Source organism: Chlamydotis macqueenii, chromosome 15 (genome assembly GCF_036417535.1).
Source record: "Chlamydotis macqueenii isolate bChlMac1 chromosome 15, bChlMac1.mat, whole genome shotgun sequence".
Classification (NCBI taxonomy): Eukaryota; Metazoa; Chordata; class Aves; order Otidiformes; family Otididae; genus Chlamydotis; species Chlamydotis macqueenii.
In genome coordinates this window covers 10,489,847-10,508,861 of record NC_141570.1, presented here as the reverse complement: position 1 = coordinate 10,508,861, position 19,015 = coordinate 10,489,847, and the positions used below count along the sequence as shown (strand labels likewise).

Sequence of the window (19,015 nt, the reverse complement as noted above, 5' to 3'; positions counted from 1 at the left end):
TATCAGTAAATAATACATCAGCAGCAAAGTACTAGGAAAATTAGTTTTCCAGGGCCACATAAACACATCAGTAAAACAGATTATCTCATAATAAAAAACTTCTCATTAATTGTTTAATTTAGATTTTCTATACTATGCTACATTGAGGGCAGAAAAATTATACAGTCTGTCTACTTAACGGTCAATTTAAAAAAATAAGAATGGGATACTAGACAAGGAAATTCTGGCCAGTATAAAATTAGATAATAATTTTACTAATTGTCTAAGTATTTGATGTCAAGCAAATACGAATTCAACTTTAGAAACAGACTTTATCTTTGTAAGAAAATGTCAGCACTTCAGCAGCAATATTGAAGGTAAAGGTTTTCCACATACCATTCCTAAATTAAAACCATAGGAGAAGAAATTAAGTTAAACCCTTCAACTGTTATATTTCAGTGCCTGTGCCTGTCTCATTTTTCTTTGGAGAGTACAAGTATTCAAATGAGGTACTATCATACCTCCACCTAACAAGAATAAGCACCTTAATTTATACTGGGAGGGGGAATAAAGGATTCTAATCAACTGAATTTTAACAAAGTGGACAAATCACATGTCTGAAAATTCAATTATCTGTTTAAGTCCATCAGTTGACTAAGTACGACAGAAATGTTTATACAGGGGAAACATAACTAAAATGTGTTGCAAGAGAATGAATTCAGAAAACTCTTACTCTTCTTACCGAAAATATCAGGGTAGAAATACCTAAGTGCCAAAGGTGCATAACATCACACACAAGAAGCTTGCAACTAATTAGAGGGAACAGAGAACGTAGGCACATCAAAATCATGACAGTATATAGTATATCATGATACAGTATAGAAGAACTTCAAAAATACTTAAATTCACTTAAGGTTTTTGATACAAGACTGAAATTCAAAGCAGGATACTATGGTCCAGTCACAGTCTTCTAATATGCCTCTTTATTATCTTACTACTTCTCATTCTTTGACGTCTCTTTCTCATTACTACTATTTAGCTAGATTGCAAAGAATCATAGAATCATAGAGTGGTTAGGGTTGGAAGGGACCTTCAAAGCCCATCCAGTCCAACCCCCCTGCAAGGAGCAGGGACATCTCCAACCAGATCAGGTTGCTCAGAGCCCCGGCCAACCTGGCCTTGAATGTTTCCGGGGATGGGGCATCCACCGCCTCTCTGGGAAATCTGTGCCAGTGTTCCACCACCCTCAGCATAAAAATTTTTTTCCTGATGTCCAGTCTGAATCTACCTCCCTCTATTTTAAAACCATTACACCTCGTCCTATCACAACAGGCCCTACTGAAGAGTTTTTCCCTATCTTTCCTGTAGGCCTCCTTGAGGTACCATACTGATATACATTAATTTATCAGAGCATGTTTAAACAAAAAAAAAAAAAAAGTTAGCAAGCACTCACTAAAAAGTCTTTAATGACTTAATGAGCATTATATTAGATATTCATAACCAGTATTTTGTAGGAAGAGAAACTCCTGTATAGGAGTTAAGGGTCAGATTTGCAGAAATTCTTGTCCAGCTGACTCAACAGTGCTACTTATTTTTAAGGATGTTAAATACTTCTATGTGAAGATCCCAGCTTTACTTGTACAACTTTTCCAAACTTTACCCTCTAACTTGAAGCAAAACCGTTAGCCTGTTATAAGAACAGTGACAAACACAATGCTTTCAGCATCTTTTGAAGTGCTCCAAACAATTCCACATTCTGTACTGAAGAATAAGGGCCAAGACTGTTAAGTGTAAGTTGAAGGGGACGGGGGAACAGGGGGGAGGGAGGGAGGCAGGGTATGAGACTGAAATACATGAGAAAACAGAGACAGAGAACTATGCCACTAAAAGCACACTCCTCTCCAAAACCTTAATTATAACAAATTTCCCTGCCTAAAACCTTCTGCCATGTTAGGTCAAGAGGATCAACAATATCCAACAAGGTTGGATATTAGGAAACACTTCTTTACTGAAAGAGTGTTCAGGTACTGGAACAGGCTGCCCAAGGAAGTGGTGGAGTCACCATCCCTGGACATGTTCAAAGAACGTGTAGATGTGGCACTCTAGGACATGGTTAGAGATAAAATCCCTAAAATTGTAAGTATTCCTGTTGTCAGACATACTTGAAAAGTCACCAGAAACCACTGTATGTATTCATAATTCTGTGGGGAAAAAAAAAAAAAATACATCTTAAGATTCCTACCAAACTCCTGTGCTGAAACAAAAGTCAGAAAAAGGAAAAACATTAAGAGTGTGCAAATGGTCAGGGCTTGTGTATAGAGCAGTACTTGACTGGCATGACTACTGTATGGTATCCTTTCCTCCAAAGCTATGAAATAAAACATTAACAGTAAAGGATTTACTTTTCAATGGCAATATTTAGTGACATTGATCATACTAATACAGAAACAAAATACTGTTTCACTGAAAATAAATTTTATTTAAAATATTCATGAATGGTGCACAGCCACAGAACACCTTAGCAACAACAAACTTGCTTATTCTTTATCTTTTTTGGACAATTATCTGCAGTGACAAGGAATTATCAATTACATAATAAATGCAAGCTGTCAAATACCTCCAATTCCTTGCCTAACTTTGAAGCAAAAATAATTACACCACTTCTCAAATTTATTACTTAAAAATTAGCATTTAAGGAAATCCTGCCTAAAAGAAAATCAAAACTACTCTAAAAATGATATTTTATTTTTTTTTTAGCAGCGTAAAACAAGTTCACATTTGGGGAAGCACATACCTTTTATGTATCTAATGAATGAAAAGAGAGCATGCAATATTACTGATAAATGCATATCCTCACTAACAAGTTAATTCATGCCAGGAAAAGTAGCAACTGCTCCCTAAGGACACTCACATCGAGAGGATGAATGTAACAGGATAACAAGCAGCATGTTCGCACATCAAAGGGAGGACAGCATGGAAGAGACAAGCTATTCATCTGGAACACAGCAGTGGATCAGCCTCCCTGCTGTGACGTCTGCTGTATTTTTGGAGAAAGCCCAAAGCCCCACAGGTGAAGTCTCCTCCCCCTTCCTGGTGCTATAGCATCCCTTTTAAAAACTATCATTATAGGGGACAAGGGGAGTTGAAGGAGATTGGTTATTTTCCAGTAATGTCCACAAAGCTTCTGTGACAGAGAATTACACTTACTGAAGCACGTATACGTACACTGAGCACAGTTAAGGTCTACTATGCGAGTCAAATTAGATGCAGCTTATGTTCACCAAGATAAGATTTCTGGCTGTTAATACAAATGAATACCAGTAAAAGTGTTTTATAAAAGCTGACTTGCAAAAATTTTATTAAAAGGTTAAAGAACAATATACCTTTAAGTTATTATTTTTGCTGCAGGGGAAGAGGCCTTATCAGACTTATTTTCCCATACCTTAACAGATAAAAAACTCCCAAAATCAAAAACTACCCAACTGCTTCTTGAAAAAGATACAAAAATTCCTCTAGAGCTTCCGTAAAATGAGCATAATAAGAAAAGAATTTGAAAAAGAGTAGTTTCTCATGTATTACAACTGAAGAATACTGTCATTAAGTTTCTGGCACAAACATCAGATACTAACAAGTGCTTTCTGTGGAGCTTACTCCTAAAACATGTCTTATTTGTAATTCAGGCTTACAAAAAAAAAAAAAAATTAACTCATGTCTGTGTCTTGATAAAAACCTCAGTGTTTTAGAAAACATTATAAAGGCACCAAATTTTCCAATAATTTAAAAAATTGCATGAATATTGGGAATGAATTGAAATAAACAGTGCACTGCAAGAATATGTAGAATCTATATACAGATGTTGGGCTAGATGACTTCCAGAGATGCTTTTCAACCTGAGTTATCCTACAATCCTACTATTAGGAGTGCAAGACCACAATTACTTCTAATCATATATACCCTAAATGAAGTAAGAAAAACAAGAACTATTACTCATAGAAGTGGAAGCTGAACTATATACAATATAACAAGGTTACAGTACAAAATGAATCTCTGAAAAAAACTAATGAGGAATGATGTGATAAATTTAACTGCTTGTCACGAAAGACAAATGCCATATGGATGGTAAACTGAAAACTATTGTCATGATAGCTTCACAACATAGAATGTGTTCAAATTAAATTATGAAAGGGCTCTATTTTACCATTGATATCACATCTGAAAAAGGAAAAAATGGCTTTGTGGATAAGAAATATAAGAAAGTTGTTTGTCTTACAAAATAACGTTTCTCACTCTTTTTACAAAATCTTTTTGTAACTTGTGACGTGTCACCAACTACCTAAGCAAGGGAAGAAAAAAAAAAAAAAAAAAAAAATCATCGAATATAGGAATATTCAAATTAGTTTTGACAAGCAGAGACAAACTGCTTAAGGTAACTGATGCAATCAATTCACGATGCGCAACACATCATTTCACCCATCACTGAAGCACTAAGGCTCTGAATGAAGTGTTGTAAAACAGATTAAGATAAAATGCCAAATCCAAAAGCAACATGGCTTAAATAATACACACACTAGATAAGAGAAGGCAAATTAGGTTACAGACTGTACAATAAACAGAAGGTACATAAAAGTGTAAAATAAAGTACAGTCAAATTCTCATCCCCTGTTTCCCTACACAGTACATTATAATCTTGTTTCTATCTGCTTTTCTTGCTGCAAAGCCTGCCCTTTGTAAAATGCTTTCCTCCAACATTTCTGAATATAGTCTAAGAATATGCAATCAGAGATTATCCAATTTCACAGTCAACTTCAATAAATTTCTTTGCCTTGCAAAGGGATGTAATAGTATTCCATACAGGAATAAAAAAAAAATCTCAATTAAAAACCTTTAGCATTGCCAAGAAGCCACTGGCACAATATGTCCATGCAATTTGAGAAAGGCTCATTGACAAGCTGGGAGGGAGTGGGAGGAGGGGGGAGAAAAAGAAACAGAAAGAAAAAAAAAAAAAAGCCAGCTTACAAAATCATACTAGCATCTATTTAGCCTATTCTATTGGAAAGTTAGGAAATAGGTTGAATGTTGAGACTGATTATTTTGAAACAATATCCTAATTGTTATAAAAGAGCTATTCAAATACTTCACATGGAGGAATGAAATTACCACAACTTGAAATTAAACTGACCTAAGAATTTTTCCATTTTTCAGAGAGAACTTAGGAAACTCTGGAAAATTTCTCTAGGTAGGCCAGCATTTCATCCAGGAGACCAGAAACTCTTCAGAGAGTCTAGGAGATCCACTGAATAAATCAATTTTGCAGATATCCAGAAGTAATCATTTCAACACTGACTGATGTGTCACTGAAATTTGTGTTCTCAAAGCCTTCAGGAAGACATGTACGTCAAATTCTTCGCAAGAGCTTTGGGGACACACATAACTTATCAGCACTAATAATCTGAACCCTATTTGTTTATCAAAATACAATTGTTACTGAATTATTTTCTTTGCCTTAAGATGTTCAGCATATTACAGTTGAGGAAATTTTTCTACTCTAGTCACATGATCAATTCTTTTTAAGGTAAACATTACTACAGCATATCTGAAATCTAGTTTACTCTCACTCACCTAGTGTATTATGCAGGACTTACAAAGCATTTCCAAAATTTTTGTTATTTCAAATTCTTCAAATGATTCAGTTTCTCCAAATTTCTTGTTTAAAACATTATTAATTTTTAAAAAATTATTACCCTTGCTATTGCAGCAGCATCACCTATAGCGTACAAAGTGAATCAACAAAAGAATTTAGAAGAAAAAAATTTATATTCCAAAATAACTATATAAGTTCCTTATGTGCTAGAAAATGAGTTGCAACGAATCATTGAAGTAATGCATCCAAGTGCCACAACAACTGGTTGTACCTAAGCAGCTTCCAACACTGTCTTTATCACATGACAAGGTAAACAGACGTTCTGAAGAACAATCAACACAAGATACCCAGTCTCTGTAGTAATAAGAGAAATCAAATAAATTTGTTTAAAATAACAAGTTAGCCTAAGTGAGCATCTCTTTAGATCTTGTTATAAAAGCTCCTTATCTATTCTTTAAAAAGGTATGTGCATGACAAGTATCTGATTCACCCTTATGTCACTGCAAATTCTAAAACTGTGGGGGAAGTGAGTCAAAGAAATATGAATATACAATTCCTATAACCTGAAACGTGAATATTAAATTATGAAGTATTTGCATTGTCTCAATTGCCCTACATCACATGAATGTCAAACCCACTTATGCATATCTCTCCCTCCCTCAAAGTGAGTAGTTTGATGTGTCATCAAAAGCAGAATTAGTAATTTTGTAAATACTTTTTTTTTTTAATAAAGCTTTATCATTTTCAGATACTAGTTCTCCTATACAATAAAAAGCTTATAGGAATCTCAGCTGTGATAATTCACAGTTGACACTAAGCTCTCTGCCCGCACATGCAGAAAACAAACACTTCTCTCTGTGATAAGGCACAGATTACTAAACTTATTTAACATTTGGGATAGGTTTGTTGTTTTCTGTACATGCGAAACATCCCCAAGATCTTCGGCCTCAGGAGTTACTCTAGAGCTTTTTTAGAATTGTAAGAAGAAAATTACACTATTATAGCAGCATTTACCTTCCAGAGTCTTGCTTAAGCTAAACCACATTTAGACAAGTGGAGGGTTACAATTTTTTTATTTCAGCATAGCTGTGGGACAAAGTTAAACTGGAGGCAAGTCACTACTGGGCCCAACATTGTTTAACACCTTCATTAATGACCTGGATGCTGGGACAGAGTGTACCCTCAGCAAGTCCACAGACGATACAAAACTGGGAAGCAGCTGATACACCAGATTGTTGTGCTGCCATTCAGAGGGACCTGGGCAAGCTGGAGAATTAGACTTGGACAAATCCCTTGAAGTTCAACAAGGGGAAATGCAAAGTACTGCATCTGAGAAGGAATACATGCTGCGAGCTGTGAAGCAGCTCTATGCAGAAGGATCTGGGAGTTCTGGTGGACAACACGCTGACCACGAGCCAGCAATGCACCTTTTGAGGCAAAGAAAGCCATATCTTGCATCGCATTAGGAAGAGCATTGCCAATGGGCCACTGCCAACAACATTGCCCAGAGAGACTGTGGAATCCTCACCTGTGGAGACACTCAAAACCTGACTGGAAATGGTCCTGAGCAACCTGTTCAGTCAGCCTTTCTAGAGCTAGGGGGAAGCAGATGCACCAGTTCAGAAACTGGTACTGTTGATACTGTTTGGCAAAAATCGTTGCTTGTGATACAGTGGTTGATAAAGTGGTCAGTCATGAAAACCCAACAACAGGACAAGAAAACAACATCAGCCCAAGGAAAACAAAATCATGCTTAAATAATCAGATAGAAGGAAGACAGATTGGATGGAAACATCACTGAAGAGGATGGATAATCCATTCTTTACTGCTTACATACGTGAGGGTACATAGGGAAGGGTATCCGTGTTAGCAACAGCTGACAATGACATTTTATATAACTGAAAGCAATAAAGACACAAATATTCCTACTCAATTTAACTGACAGAAGGACCACTCAGCACAATTTCTACTGACTGAAGTAAGAACTTGCTTAAAGGAAAGGGGTCCCCATACTAATCTCAATGTGGAACTACATAAGACATCTACCAGAGGAAATACTATGGAGTAATGTTAAAATGAAATAGTCTCCAAAACAAGTCCTCACTGGCTCTAGGTCTGACAGCTGGAACCTCAAAAATCTAGCTTGTCTATTTTTGAAAAAAAATTATATTTTACACATGCACCAAAGCAGTCATTTCTACTACTAGAATGAGCATTTCATTATTCTAGGAGAGCAACATCAGTCTGTTCACAATAAACATTGATACTGTCTTTCTTATATTTAAAAGCTGTATTAGATTTCAGGTTCGTAAAACACTGTTTGCAGACAGTGCTACGCACTTTAACAACATTAAGAATATCATATGTCCAATAGAAGGGAAAAAAAACCCAGGACGTTCATACAGTGTTTTGTTCCAGATTGGGCAGACAGCTATAGCAAGAATCTCCCAAATATCAAGTAAAATAAAAATTAATTTAAAGGGAGGAAAAAAAAAGGAAAAAAAGAAAAAAAAAAAAAAAAAAAGGAGGGAGGTTAGAACCAGAGAAAACAGATATAGGAAGAGATAAAAGTCATCTTACATTTATCTTACACATAGATGTATTCCTTTGTATGTAGCCTCATTACCTAACAGCCACTATTTTCATGGCTTATATTTCTTCATATGAGTCTAATTACTTTTAAAAATTAATCTTGATGTTGTCATAAGTTCAGCTCACTAATATTCTTTCCTCTGGAGCTGTAATGGTGACTTTACTCATATTTTAAACTTTCACTTACTGTTAACACTTAACAAAACAAAAATCACAAACCCACTAAATTTGTCACAAAATCTTCCAAAGGTTTTTTTTGTTCATCTAAAGTCCATGAGATTTTTAGACCTAAATCACTTATGTTCTTCTGAAAAATAAACTCCTTGAATATTAATTTTTTCTTGTACAGAGAATTTCTTTCCTTGTTCCACTGGTGTTAATTTCTGTGACACTTTCAGGGCTTCTTACCGTGCCAAGGCTTGGACTTTCGTGGCATGTCGCTCTTCCTGTTCTGCCGCTTTCCTTCTCCAGTTGTCCATTTCCTGCCTCAGCGCTGCGGAATGCTCCATCTCTCCATCAAGCAGATTTCTCAGAGATCTGGAAGAAGGCAGCAGTCTCTGTTAGAACACTGCAAACACTACCTAGCAATTACAGTATTCTCTACGAATCACAGAGTAGGTTGCCTGAATGATACCATTAATGTCATCCTACAATTACATTATTCAGTGTAATAAATTCACCTGATTATACAAAGATATGAAAAGCTACAAGGAAAAAGAACGAAATCAAAACAGTTGTAAGTGCTTACTATTAATTTGTATTACAACCTCATCAACATAGCAAAGCACAACCAAAGCACAACCTATTATCGTATCTACTGTACCACCATACAGAAAGAATTTATTATACAAAACAGTTTATAATCTGATTCCAGTACTTCAGTGCAAGTCTATACATCTTGGGAATAATCTGTAAGCAACATATTTACTAGCAAGAGCAGGAGACAGGTAGGGGTCTTGTCTCTACTGAGAGCACTGCCATAGACGTCTGTAAAACTTTTGATGAGATAGCAAAGGTCAGCATGGTGCATAAAGGTAAAACACAAAGCATCCTGAACCTTCTGCAAAAAAAAATGCAAAGCTAAATGGGGCAATAACTTGCAATTATGGGAGTGGGGAGGCTAAGAGGCAGGAAAATGAGATCAATTGGTAGTCTCAACATTAAAAAAACCCCACACAAAATTAAAAATACCTATAGAAAAATGTAAATTACCAAATAGCCCTACTACAGCAAAACAACAGTATGTCTTCAATACAGTTGTATTTTCATTCATCTAATGATCTGTTCCTATAGACTAAATAAATACAAAGTAGGTTTGATAGCATTTTAAATAAGCAACTTATCATTTTTACATTTACATCAGCATTTTGCCCCAAGTGACGATAAATACACTCACAAATGACAGTCACTTTCAGCATAACATTGTTAACCATCCTACATCGCTTCTGTACCGGAAGGGGAAAAAAGGAAGTTTTCTGAATATTTGTATAAGGATAAACTTTTACTGATTTGGAAAGTTACCTGAAGAGATCTTCAGAATCTTTTGGCTATAATTTTTGGTTTTGGGAAAAAAAAAAAAAAAAAAAAAAGCAAAAAAAAAAAGCAACTGCCAAAAGCTCCCAAGAGACAAAGTTATATATTATTTGAATTCACTTGCAAACATTACTCTTCAGTATCAACAGTTGAATATTGAAGTATTAAGCTTATATTTCACAGAAAAATAATATATACAAAAAGATTACACAAGGATAATGTATAACTTTAGACAAAGGACAGCTTGTATTAGAAAACAGGTTTGTTTTTTTTTTTAAAATTTTAGTATAGTGCCTCTTGACTAGAAAAAGAAAACTACCTATTCTGTTCTTCCAGTTCATCCTTTCTGTTCATCATGGCCACAATAGCTTGACGAAGTTCATCTACAGAGAAGGGAAAAAAAAGATTAATTTCTGTGTGTATTTTTGCTCATTTCGTATCTAAAAGTCATGTACACAGTGGCACTGATTCAGCAACATGCTTAAGATGATGCCAACGCCATTTGCTATTCAGCAAAGAACACAAAAATGCTCTTAATGTCATCACTAGTTTGAGCAATCTTTCAAAAACTGTATTATTTAACACACTATCAGAAGTATTGATCAAATCAAACTAGTTTGCATCTGGCTTTAATACAAGTGTTTACAAGTTTCCTTGTGATTGCAGCTGTTTTGTTTTACAGAGATGTATGGGACAATGCACCTTTTCACGGCATGCATATTAATGAGATACACTGTTACTTGTTTAACTTCTACACATTGCTTGTTTTCCTTGCTATAAATTCTGACACAGGAAATACTACTATTACAGTGAGACCAGAGTAGAGATAATGTCATTGCTTCTTCATCATAGCATTTCTTCTTGAGCTCAAACTTAAAGACCATCTTAAAGATGATGGGATTTCTGAATCTTGTGATTTCCTATAAAAACCTTTTTATTTCGTTGTTATAGTTCAGTCCCACGTGGGACCAAGCTACACAGTCTCTTGCTCACTCCCCTCACCTTCCGAGAAAATAGGGAGAGATAATGTAACAAAAAGGTCACGCTTTAAGAAACACCTGTCAATTTCCCAGCAATCTCCAGAAAAGTCATAAGTTTCACAACTCTTCTGCTGTTTAGCCAAAGATTGGGTAAGTATGATTCGCAATCACCTGTCACAAAGAATGAGCCGTAAGTGAAATAATCTCTTAGTGTACACAAGGTCACACAGCACTCCTCTGCAACCCTGCAGATAGAATATCAGGGTGGGCTGGGAGCCACCTATAGGAATGATTTTTTTATTTTCCTGAGTGCAGATACTTTCAGAGACAAACAGAATTTCCAGCAGACTGGTTACATCTTAAATCAGAAGCCTGAACTTTAAAGACATGTTCCTTAAGCCGCCTGCATTAACATTGGCTATTAAGGCTTTATTTAGTGCTCAAAAATCTTGTAAATATTATCCTGTCACGTCACTATTAATAGCACAAATTTTAGTGGAAAACAAGTTAGACAATACAGTGTTGGCCTTCTACTGCATAGAAGGGTCCTGACAAAAAAAAAAGTCGGTAAGATAAATTTCAGCTTTCTTCTCAGTGATGAAAATTATACACCCTCTTTCTATAGCTGTGCTTTCCGAGAAGTCACAATAATTCAGTACCTGTCAGTGACTGGTGGCAATCAAGTGCCAGTGAACAGGTCAGAAGCTATTTAGAGGACAGAGAAAGTACAAAAACATAGTCCTTATTCACTCACACAGTCAGAATAAAAATATAATATCTAGGTTTGATTGTTCAGTAAAATTATTCAGTGATTATGAAAAACCAGGGTCCTTCTCAAGAATATATGAAAAAATATGGAATACTGTACAATGCTACAACCTTTGCTAACCGTTGTGGTCAAGCCCAACTTTAAAAACTGAGGAAAATTATAGTGGAAAAACTAAATTCCCAATTATTTCCTAAACATAGCCCTATAATCAAAGAACTTTGTAAAGAAGGACACAAGTAGCATCATTCTATAATGAAAGTCTTGGAACTTCCTTTTTCTCCAATACAAAAACAAAATGGAGACACTTGTGCTGGTAGGACAGATTTTTCTGGTATAAACCAATACTAAAAATATAATCTTCCAGTGAAATAATTGGAGCAGACAAAGTTCTTTGTGATTCAAATATGATAACATAAACACAATTTTTTAAAAACTGGACAATGACATAATGGAATAGATGCATAAACATAAAACTTCTAACTTAATTCTTTACAAAATTGGTTATAAGACATGACAATCTGTAAAGTAGGGCAAGTTTTCAAATTATGTCTAACAGAAGCCGTGAAATTCTAACGCTATGGATTAGGATTTATCTTGAGTCATATTAGTATTCTTTTTTGAGATCTATCTGCTGCTCAGTAAACGTATATTTTACAAATGCATGGGACATAATTAAGGAAAATTGGTCAAAATGGCAGAAATTTTAAATTGCAGCTTCTCATAACATAATTTTCTAGCCTGCATATCAAAAGAACTGAGAAAAGGTTAGTAGTTTACTAGTAAATTCAAAAGGATGTAGGAAAAGAATAGATTAAAAAAAAAAATAAATTCATTTCAGGCTTTGTCTTCATAAGTAAGAAGCACAAAAATCCAGTCACTGGAGACCTCACAGCTTTTTTCACTGCACTATTGCATTCCATTTTTCTTGTCTGATATGTTAGAATGAGTTGCTATGCAACCAAGCTATAAGCCTCACCATTTAATAATTCTTCTGCTAATTGCAATAGAGAAAAAGAGCCTCAGCGTCTGGCTTTGTCATCGCACTGAGTTCTTCCTGTGCAGAGAATCTACACCCATTAACAGCAAACTTGAAAAAAGTATTTTTATTGAATGTATCTGGGATGAGCTATTACAAAGTTATTCACTTATACGTATAGTCAGTTGAATTTTAATTGTAATCAGATTATTTACTAAGGGTTCAATGGGCTTTATAGATTGTTTTGATATGCTCCTGCCCTTCCTTCCACCAAAACCTTCTCTGAAATTGGAACCTAATGATAGTATGTACGCTTCTGTCAATCCTGTGGTTCATTTAATTTACAAATTGCTAAGTATCAAGAACTGAAAATCTCAAGATTTACTTTCTATTTTATAGCTGTTTTAACTACACATAGGAACTAACCGAGCAACTGAAGGAGACCAATTGCGGCCCCTGCTGGCACCTAATACACCTATGAAACAAAATGAACAGAGTGCAATAAAATCTGAAAGTTTTCCATTAAAATTCTATTACTGAAAAATAAAATAAAAATGTAAAAACAAAAGAATACAGCAGTAATAACACAAGCAGAGAATATTCAGTGACCAAAGTATCACAGTAACTATCAACAGTAACTCCATCTACACCTTCAATTATGTCACTTGTAAGTCTCAAAGTAGTTTCCCACTTCATGAAGTACTTTGTAAGAAAGGATTTTTCAGCTTTGTAAAGCTCAGTCAGCAGACCCATGCCAGAGCCTGAATTGCACTCAGTGAAACGTATGGTCTACCTCGTTTAACATACTTTGACACAGATATCATTTGAACTTGACATTAGAACATGAGATTAGAATATCTTAAGTGAAATATCAAAATATATACGAAATAATAATTTTGATTATTTCATAAATCAATTTCAGAAAAGAATCTTGGCTGCATCACATCTAACTTCACAGATGTCAGAATTTAAAATTTCTACATATTTAAATTTATAAAAAGAAACAGACAAACACATACCCTAGAGCTTTAGGAACAAAGCTGTATCCACCAGTTACAAAACTTTCCATACAGTGAGGAAAACAAAAGCCATACTGGCTTACATGTTTAGACAGCTAGTCAGTTTAAGAACCAAGTCTTTGTTCTACAAGTTTATATGAAGAAAAAACATTAAAGATGTGGAAACAAACTGCCTGTACTTCTACTAACCTCCCTTTGCAGTAAAAACTATTTTATCCTGTCCAGTTCAACTCTTAACACCACTGAAAATATGACCATCCTCCACCTTAATCTTAACTAAAGTTTTTGCTTATGAAAGCCCATATTCATGTTTGCAGTAGATTTCTATATCAAAACCACAGGCTGAGTGTGCACAGAAAGAGTTACAGGTTTGTTTGGTTTTTTTTCTGACTAGGCATTAATGAAAGCAGGCAAAGTAATTAAGACCACATCAGAACCAACCACTATTCAGAGCTCACAGAGATTTAAAGATGTTAATCAAGTTATATCATTATTGTTCATTTAACTACTCAAGCCACATCTAGTATAAGGATGCCATTAACTTCTCTGTGGAAACAGAAATTAATGTCATACCAGTTGCAATGAACCATAACCTGGGATCTGCCAATTCAAAATCATTTTTGAGCAGTCATTTCTAATGTAGCATATCAGAAATGAAGCACTGTATGCCTCTCTAAACAGATCTTACTGAAATAAAAATAGAAATGCAGAGTTATAGGACTTTCAAAGTTAATTCCATCAATCTAGATACATCAAGGAAGTACTTACTAATTGTCATGGATTCTGGCACTGTGGCTGAAGGCAACATGTTGCTTAAAGTATTCACTTGAGCTGGAGGACTGATTTCCGCTCTAGTCATTAAAGTACAATATCATCAGTAAATGAAGACAAAATCCTGAACTCAAAACTTAAGAAAAAAGCATTACAGAAACCAGAATTGTCATTATAGTCACACATATTCAATCAGCTCCTGTTTAATTATCCTTTAATGTATCTGTTGTGAGTCTGATTTAAGAATACACACAAAAAGATCCAAATCAACGGGCCATGGAGAATACAGTAAAAAAAAAAAAAAAAAAAAAGACCAACATAAAACCTATTTTCAAAACTAGAAGTCTAAGTCTGCCAGTTATTTGACATGACTACATGTCTTCTTCAAGGTAATTAGGAAAAGTTCAATATATGAAACTATGCAAAAAGGGAAGCACAGGCTTTTGCATTTGTCTTTCCAGACATTTGCAAAAGTACCCTGATGTACAGTTTGTTTTTCACTGAGTAGTTACACATTAGGTAACAATAATAAGTTGGCAGCTACAGGGTGAAGTTTTTTTTTTATTTTAAGAAAAACATATGTGACATACCTGTAAGGAAGATCAGATCTTCTTGGAACCAGTTCTACCGCATGAACATGTTCATGTCCCTCTCCATTCTCCAAGTTATCTAAAATAGAATGCACAAGCATTAGCTTTCTTCAGTTAACATTACTTAAAAACAAAACAAAACAAACAAAACCAGAAGGAAGGTAGTTAAATCTTTAACTGGAAATACTCATCTTTACTAAAGCTTTTAAACACTTTAAATTCTTTTTCCAAGGTTGGCTTCTGCATATTCACCCTGAATGTCAGCAAGACTGTAAAGTCCCTCAGGAACACAGCCATCAGTTTAGAAAAAAATTAGTATTGCACAATTCCTAAGTTATAATTTAGGTGTAGGTTTTATATTAGTAACAACGTTGCAAAGCTATGAAGAGACTTCTTAATGAAGTTATTTTTGCAAGCCCCCGGAGTTTAACCACCACGGCATCCAAAACTCATTACAAATCTGTAACTTGCAGGAAAATAATTCGTGGCTAGTCCCCAGTACGTGAAACCTTGAAAAGACACTGGTCCTTTACGCATTCTCAACAGACCACCTGGCTTTTCTCTGGCTCCTTATGCCTATGTACCAAACATCAGGAATGGGACAGATTAGATTTGTTTAAAAAGCATGGATAATATGCATCTGACCACAGATCCACAACTGTCAGGATCAAAATATACACATCACTGGGCCTGTCATTAAGGTAGTTCAGACAGAAAGAAACAAAAATCATGTTTTATTTATATTTTCTGCATCTCACTATGTCAGGGTTACAAAGTTACCATAAAAACAATCCTAAAATCATGAGCTAAAACAGCACAGAACTTAAAAAGCAGGAATTCTAGGAAAAAAAATTAATGGGAACTGCAGTTATGTCAGAATGATTATGGAGGACAAACTTAATTTTTTAAGCTGTAGAGTTTACTGAAGCTCAGTTCCTAAAACACATACCCCATTTTTTTTCCAAGTAACTGGATTTTGGCTCAGGCTCTCTCATCTCTAGGTACATGGAGATATGATATACCCTGACACATCCCTGAAGCACTGCAACAGACTAAAACTGAAAACAGTGATATTGACATACAACACTATAGATTATGCTGTGATCTATCTCAAATATACGCCTTGTTATTTATCTGTGTTAAGACCTATAAACCAAAATATCAGGTTAAACTATATATTTTACAAGAGCTCATTAAGTATGTTCTAGCAAAAATGCTGTCACAATAATAATGAACTTGCCTGTTACTGTGCTGAACTGCCCTCAGAAAAAGCTAACCCATGCTCCCTCTGACATCGCTCATCTAGCTAAAGTGTAACTTCTAAAGTCAAGCAAATAGTTGTTCAATCTCATCAAATTGTTACTGTGGCTGGGGAGAGGGTGACCATACCCATGTGTATCACACTCTCCCTAACTGGTTGACATTTGGCTTGCAATGATGGGCCTTTTAGCAAAGGCTGTCTGCACACTCTGTCAGTTCAGGACCACTCAGAAGGGCCCAGTGACAGCATAAAAAGTTGAAATCAGGAAATCAGACAGCAGAATCTGTGTTGCACTTTCCTATAACTTTTTCCTTCTTCCATGAAGATTCCTTTCACCAGTCCCATGTCGTATCATTCTGGCTTGTGTGCTGTACTCACAAAGAGGGGCAGGAGAAGAACTGAAAATATCTGTACACTGTGCCACAAAGTATCTGAATGTGTGTGTTGTTGGTCACCTCTAGTAGTCTGAGCATCATTCTCAAAACAGTTCCAGAGATGAAGTAAGATGAAACAAGGGTCTTTGGTATCTCCTTAATAAAAGTAAGCCCCTGTTACACTTGTCCTTTCTGGTCGTCTGTCTCCACTACTAAGTCTTGGCTTGGTCTCCTGACTTTCCATTTCAGCTACCAACCCCTATCTCTAGCTGCTGGTGCCTTGTGATGTCTGACTGGCTACTAACTCCCACAGCTCAACTACGAGCTCACAATCCATGTCCCGCCTCCATAAACAGGAATGCTTACTTGTATTCCAGATTTCAATCTGTTGCAGTCAGCAAACAATTATAAATCTACAGACTTTTTCTAAGTTTCTGCATAAAATTTAAGAGTACACTATTACACAAACTACATAATGTTTTCTAAATCCATTCCTTCATCAATTGAAACATGTGTGGGAGCACAAGAAAATAAAATGAAAATGCACTTTACATTTTTTAACCACTGGCATTTCTTAAGAGGCACATGTCTTAAAATACAGCAGAGGGCAGTACAGCATTATTTTACATTTCACATCATTTTTATCACCAAACTTACAGAACTGAATTACACTTTTTCATAGGCCTTCGATTAACGGTCCATTTAAGCTCGTGGCACATATAATGTGTATGCAAAAAATACGAAATGTTTTCAACTAAAACATTATTTGAATGACACTGAGAAGTTTTCAATTGGTCACAGAAATGAGAATACATATGCAAAGTTTTATAAAAGCCATGTTTTATAAAGAGCTAGCAAAATATTAACTTGGAGGGAGAGAGATGTTGGGTGGTGCCGAGGAGCAGGGCTGGGGAGTGGTGGAAGATTTTGTTTGGTTTTGCTACCAATACAGATATTGGAAAAGCACCAGGTAATCTTTTCCATACCTCTGACCACTTTTATCACTTGCTTCAAGGTCTTCTCCAAATGGTCCACATCATTCCTTAAGTGCAGTACCCCAAACTGCATACAATACTGCAGCTGAGGCCATATCAGAGCATAAATTTACAAACTATGGTTTCATTTATGCATGTCTGTATGAAGTGTGCTTTTACTGCAGAAGCACGGCACTGCTAATTCACTATCAGCTGGTGACCCACTATAGTGGGTCTCCTGCAGAAAACGACTTGAGGTTACTGGTGGATGAAAAATTAGATAGGAGCTGGCAATTGGCGCTCACAGCTCAGAAAGTCAATCTTACCCTGGGCTGCATAAAACCAAGCATGGCAAGCAGGTTGAGGGAGGTGATTCTCCCGCTCTGTTTCGCTTTTGTGAGACCCCACCTTGAGTACTGTATCCAGCTCTGGGGTCCACAGTACAAGAAAAGCATGGACTTCTTGGAGCAAGACATTTTACCACGGCCTGCAGTGACAGTATAAGGGGTAATGGTTTTAAACTGAATGAGAATGTATTTAGATTCAATATAAGAAAGAATTTTTTTTTTTTTTTTATTATGATGGTGGTGAGACACTGGAACAGGTTGTCCAGAGCAGTTGTGGGTGCCTCATCTTTGCAAGTATTCAAGTTCAGGTTGGTCAGGGCTTCGAGCAATCTCATCTAATGAAAGATGGCCCTGCCCATGGCAGGGGGGTTGGATTAGATTATCTTTGAAGATCTCTTCCAACCCAAACTATTCTATGATTTCCATATCCTTTTGCAAATAAGTATTTCCTAGCCATTCATTCCTCATCCTGCATATAAACAGATAACAGCTTCTATTGAACTGCATCCAATATTTGATACATTCTCCAATCTGTCAAGATTAATTTGAATTTAAATTCTTAAACACACTTGCAGCTTCTTCCAGCTTCATGAGATCTAGAAAACAAATTCAACCATTCTAAACATTAATAAAACACCACACGAGACTACAGCTTAATCCCAAAAAGGCTCTAGTTTATTTTAGCATTCATAAATCCTCCTCAACTAAATTTCTAATCAAATAGAGAACTCTGATTCAGATCTAGAATACATTTTAATTTAATCTGCCATCCCAGTTGTGCAGTATCTCCAATGCTCTTACAATCCCATTATTTCTTACCACTGTCCCATGTTACAAATTCTGTTATAAAGTCTGCTGCAATTCAGTAAAATTAAAATATCTACCTGTTTGGGAGTAAGAGCCAATGGCACTGACAGGAAATAGAACATCTGAGTCATCATTCAGGACCTGCAGAGGAGTCCAACTGCATATCTGAGAATTGCGTGTGCCTGTTTCATGAGGCCTAGATTTAAAACAAACAAAACAACCTATTTATGCAGTCAATATTAGTGTTCACAATGCTTATATTTCTTTCAGAGATATCACTGCAAGAAAAATCTTTATTTCAATCTGCCTGCCTTTCTTGGTTCAGACATACATAAATATATTAAAGATCAGATCATTCCGAAACAGATGAGACAAGGAGTGCTTGCTTCTTTTTCTCCAAAG

At 35.7% G+C, this 19,015-nt stretch overlaps 1 protein-coding gene across 5 annotated transcripts in view; it reads right to left on the bottom strand.

Moving 5' to 3' along the window:
• SNX29 (sorting nexin 29) overlaps nucleotides 1-19,015 on the bottom strand; it is a 120,426-nt gene that overhangs the window by 81,740 nt on the left and 19,671 nt on the right. For all 5 annotated transcript variants that reach the window (XR_015260206.1, XM_086759796.1, XM_086759798.1 and 2 more), the window contains exons 9-13: nucleotides 18,691-18,809; nucleotides 14,851-14,929; nucleotides 14,258-14,340; nucleotides 10,065-10,128; nucleotides 8,621-8,749 (exon numbers count right to left, since the gene is read on the bottom strand). Coding sequence is in view for 4 of the 5 variants with exons in the window: in XM_086759796.1 (XP_086615922.1) it covers nucleotides 8,621-8,749; nucleotides 10,065-10,128; nucleotides 14,258-14,340; nucleotides 14,851-14,929; nucleotides 18,691-18,809 (474 nt within the window). In the remaining variant the exon portion in view is untranslated. The remainder of the gene's footprint in view (nucleotides 1-8,620; nucleotides 8,750-10,064; nucleotides 10,129-14,257; nucleotides 14,341-14,850; nucleotides 14,930-18,690; nucleotides 18,810-19,015) is intronic.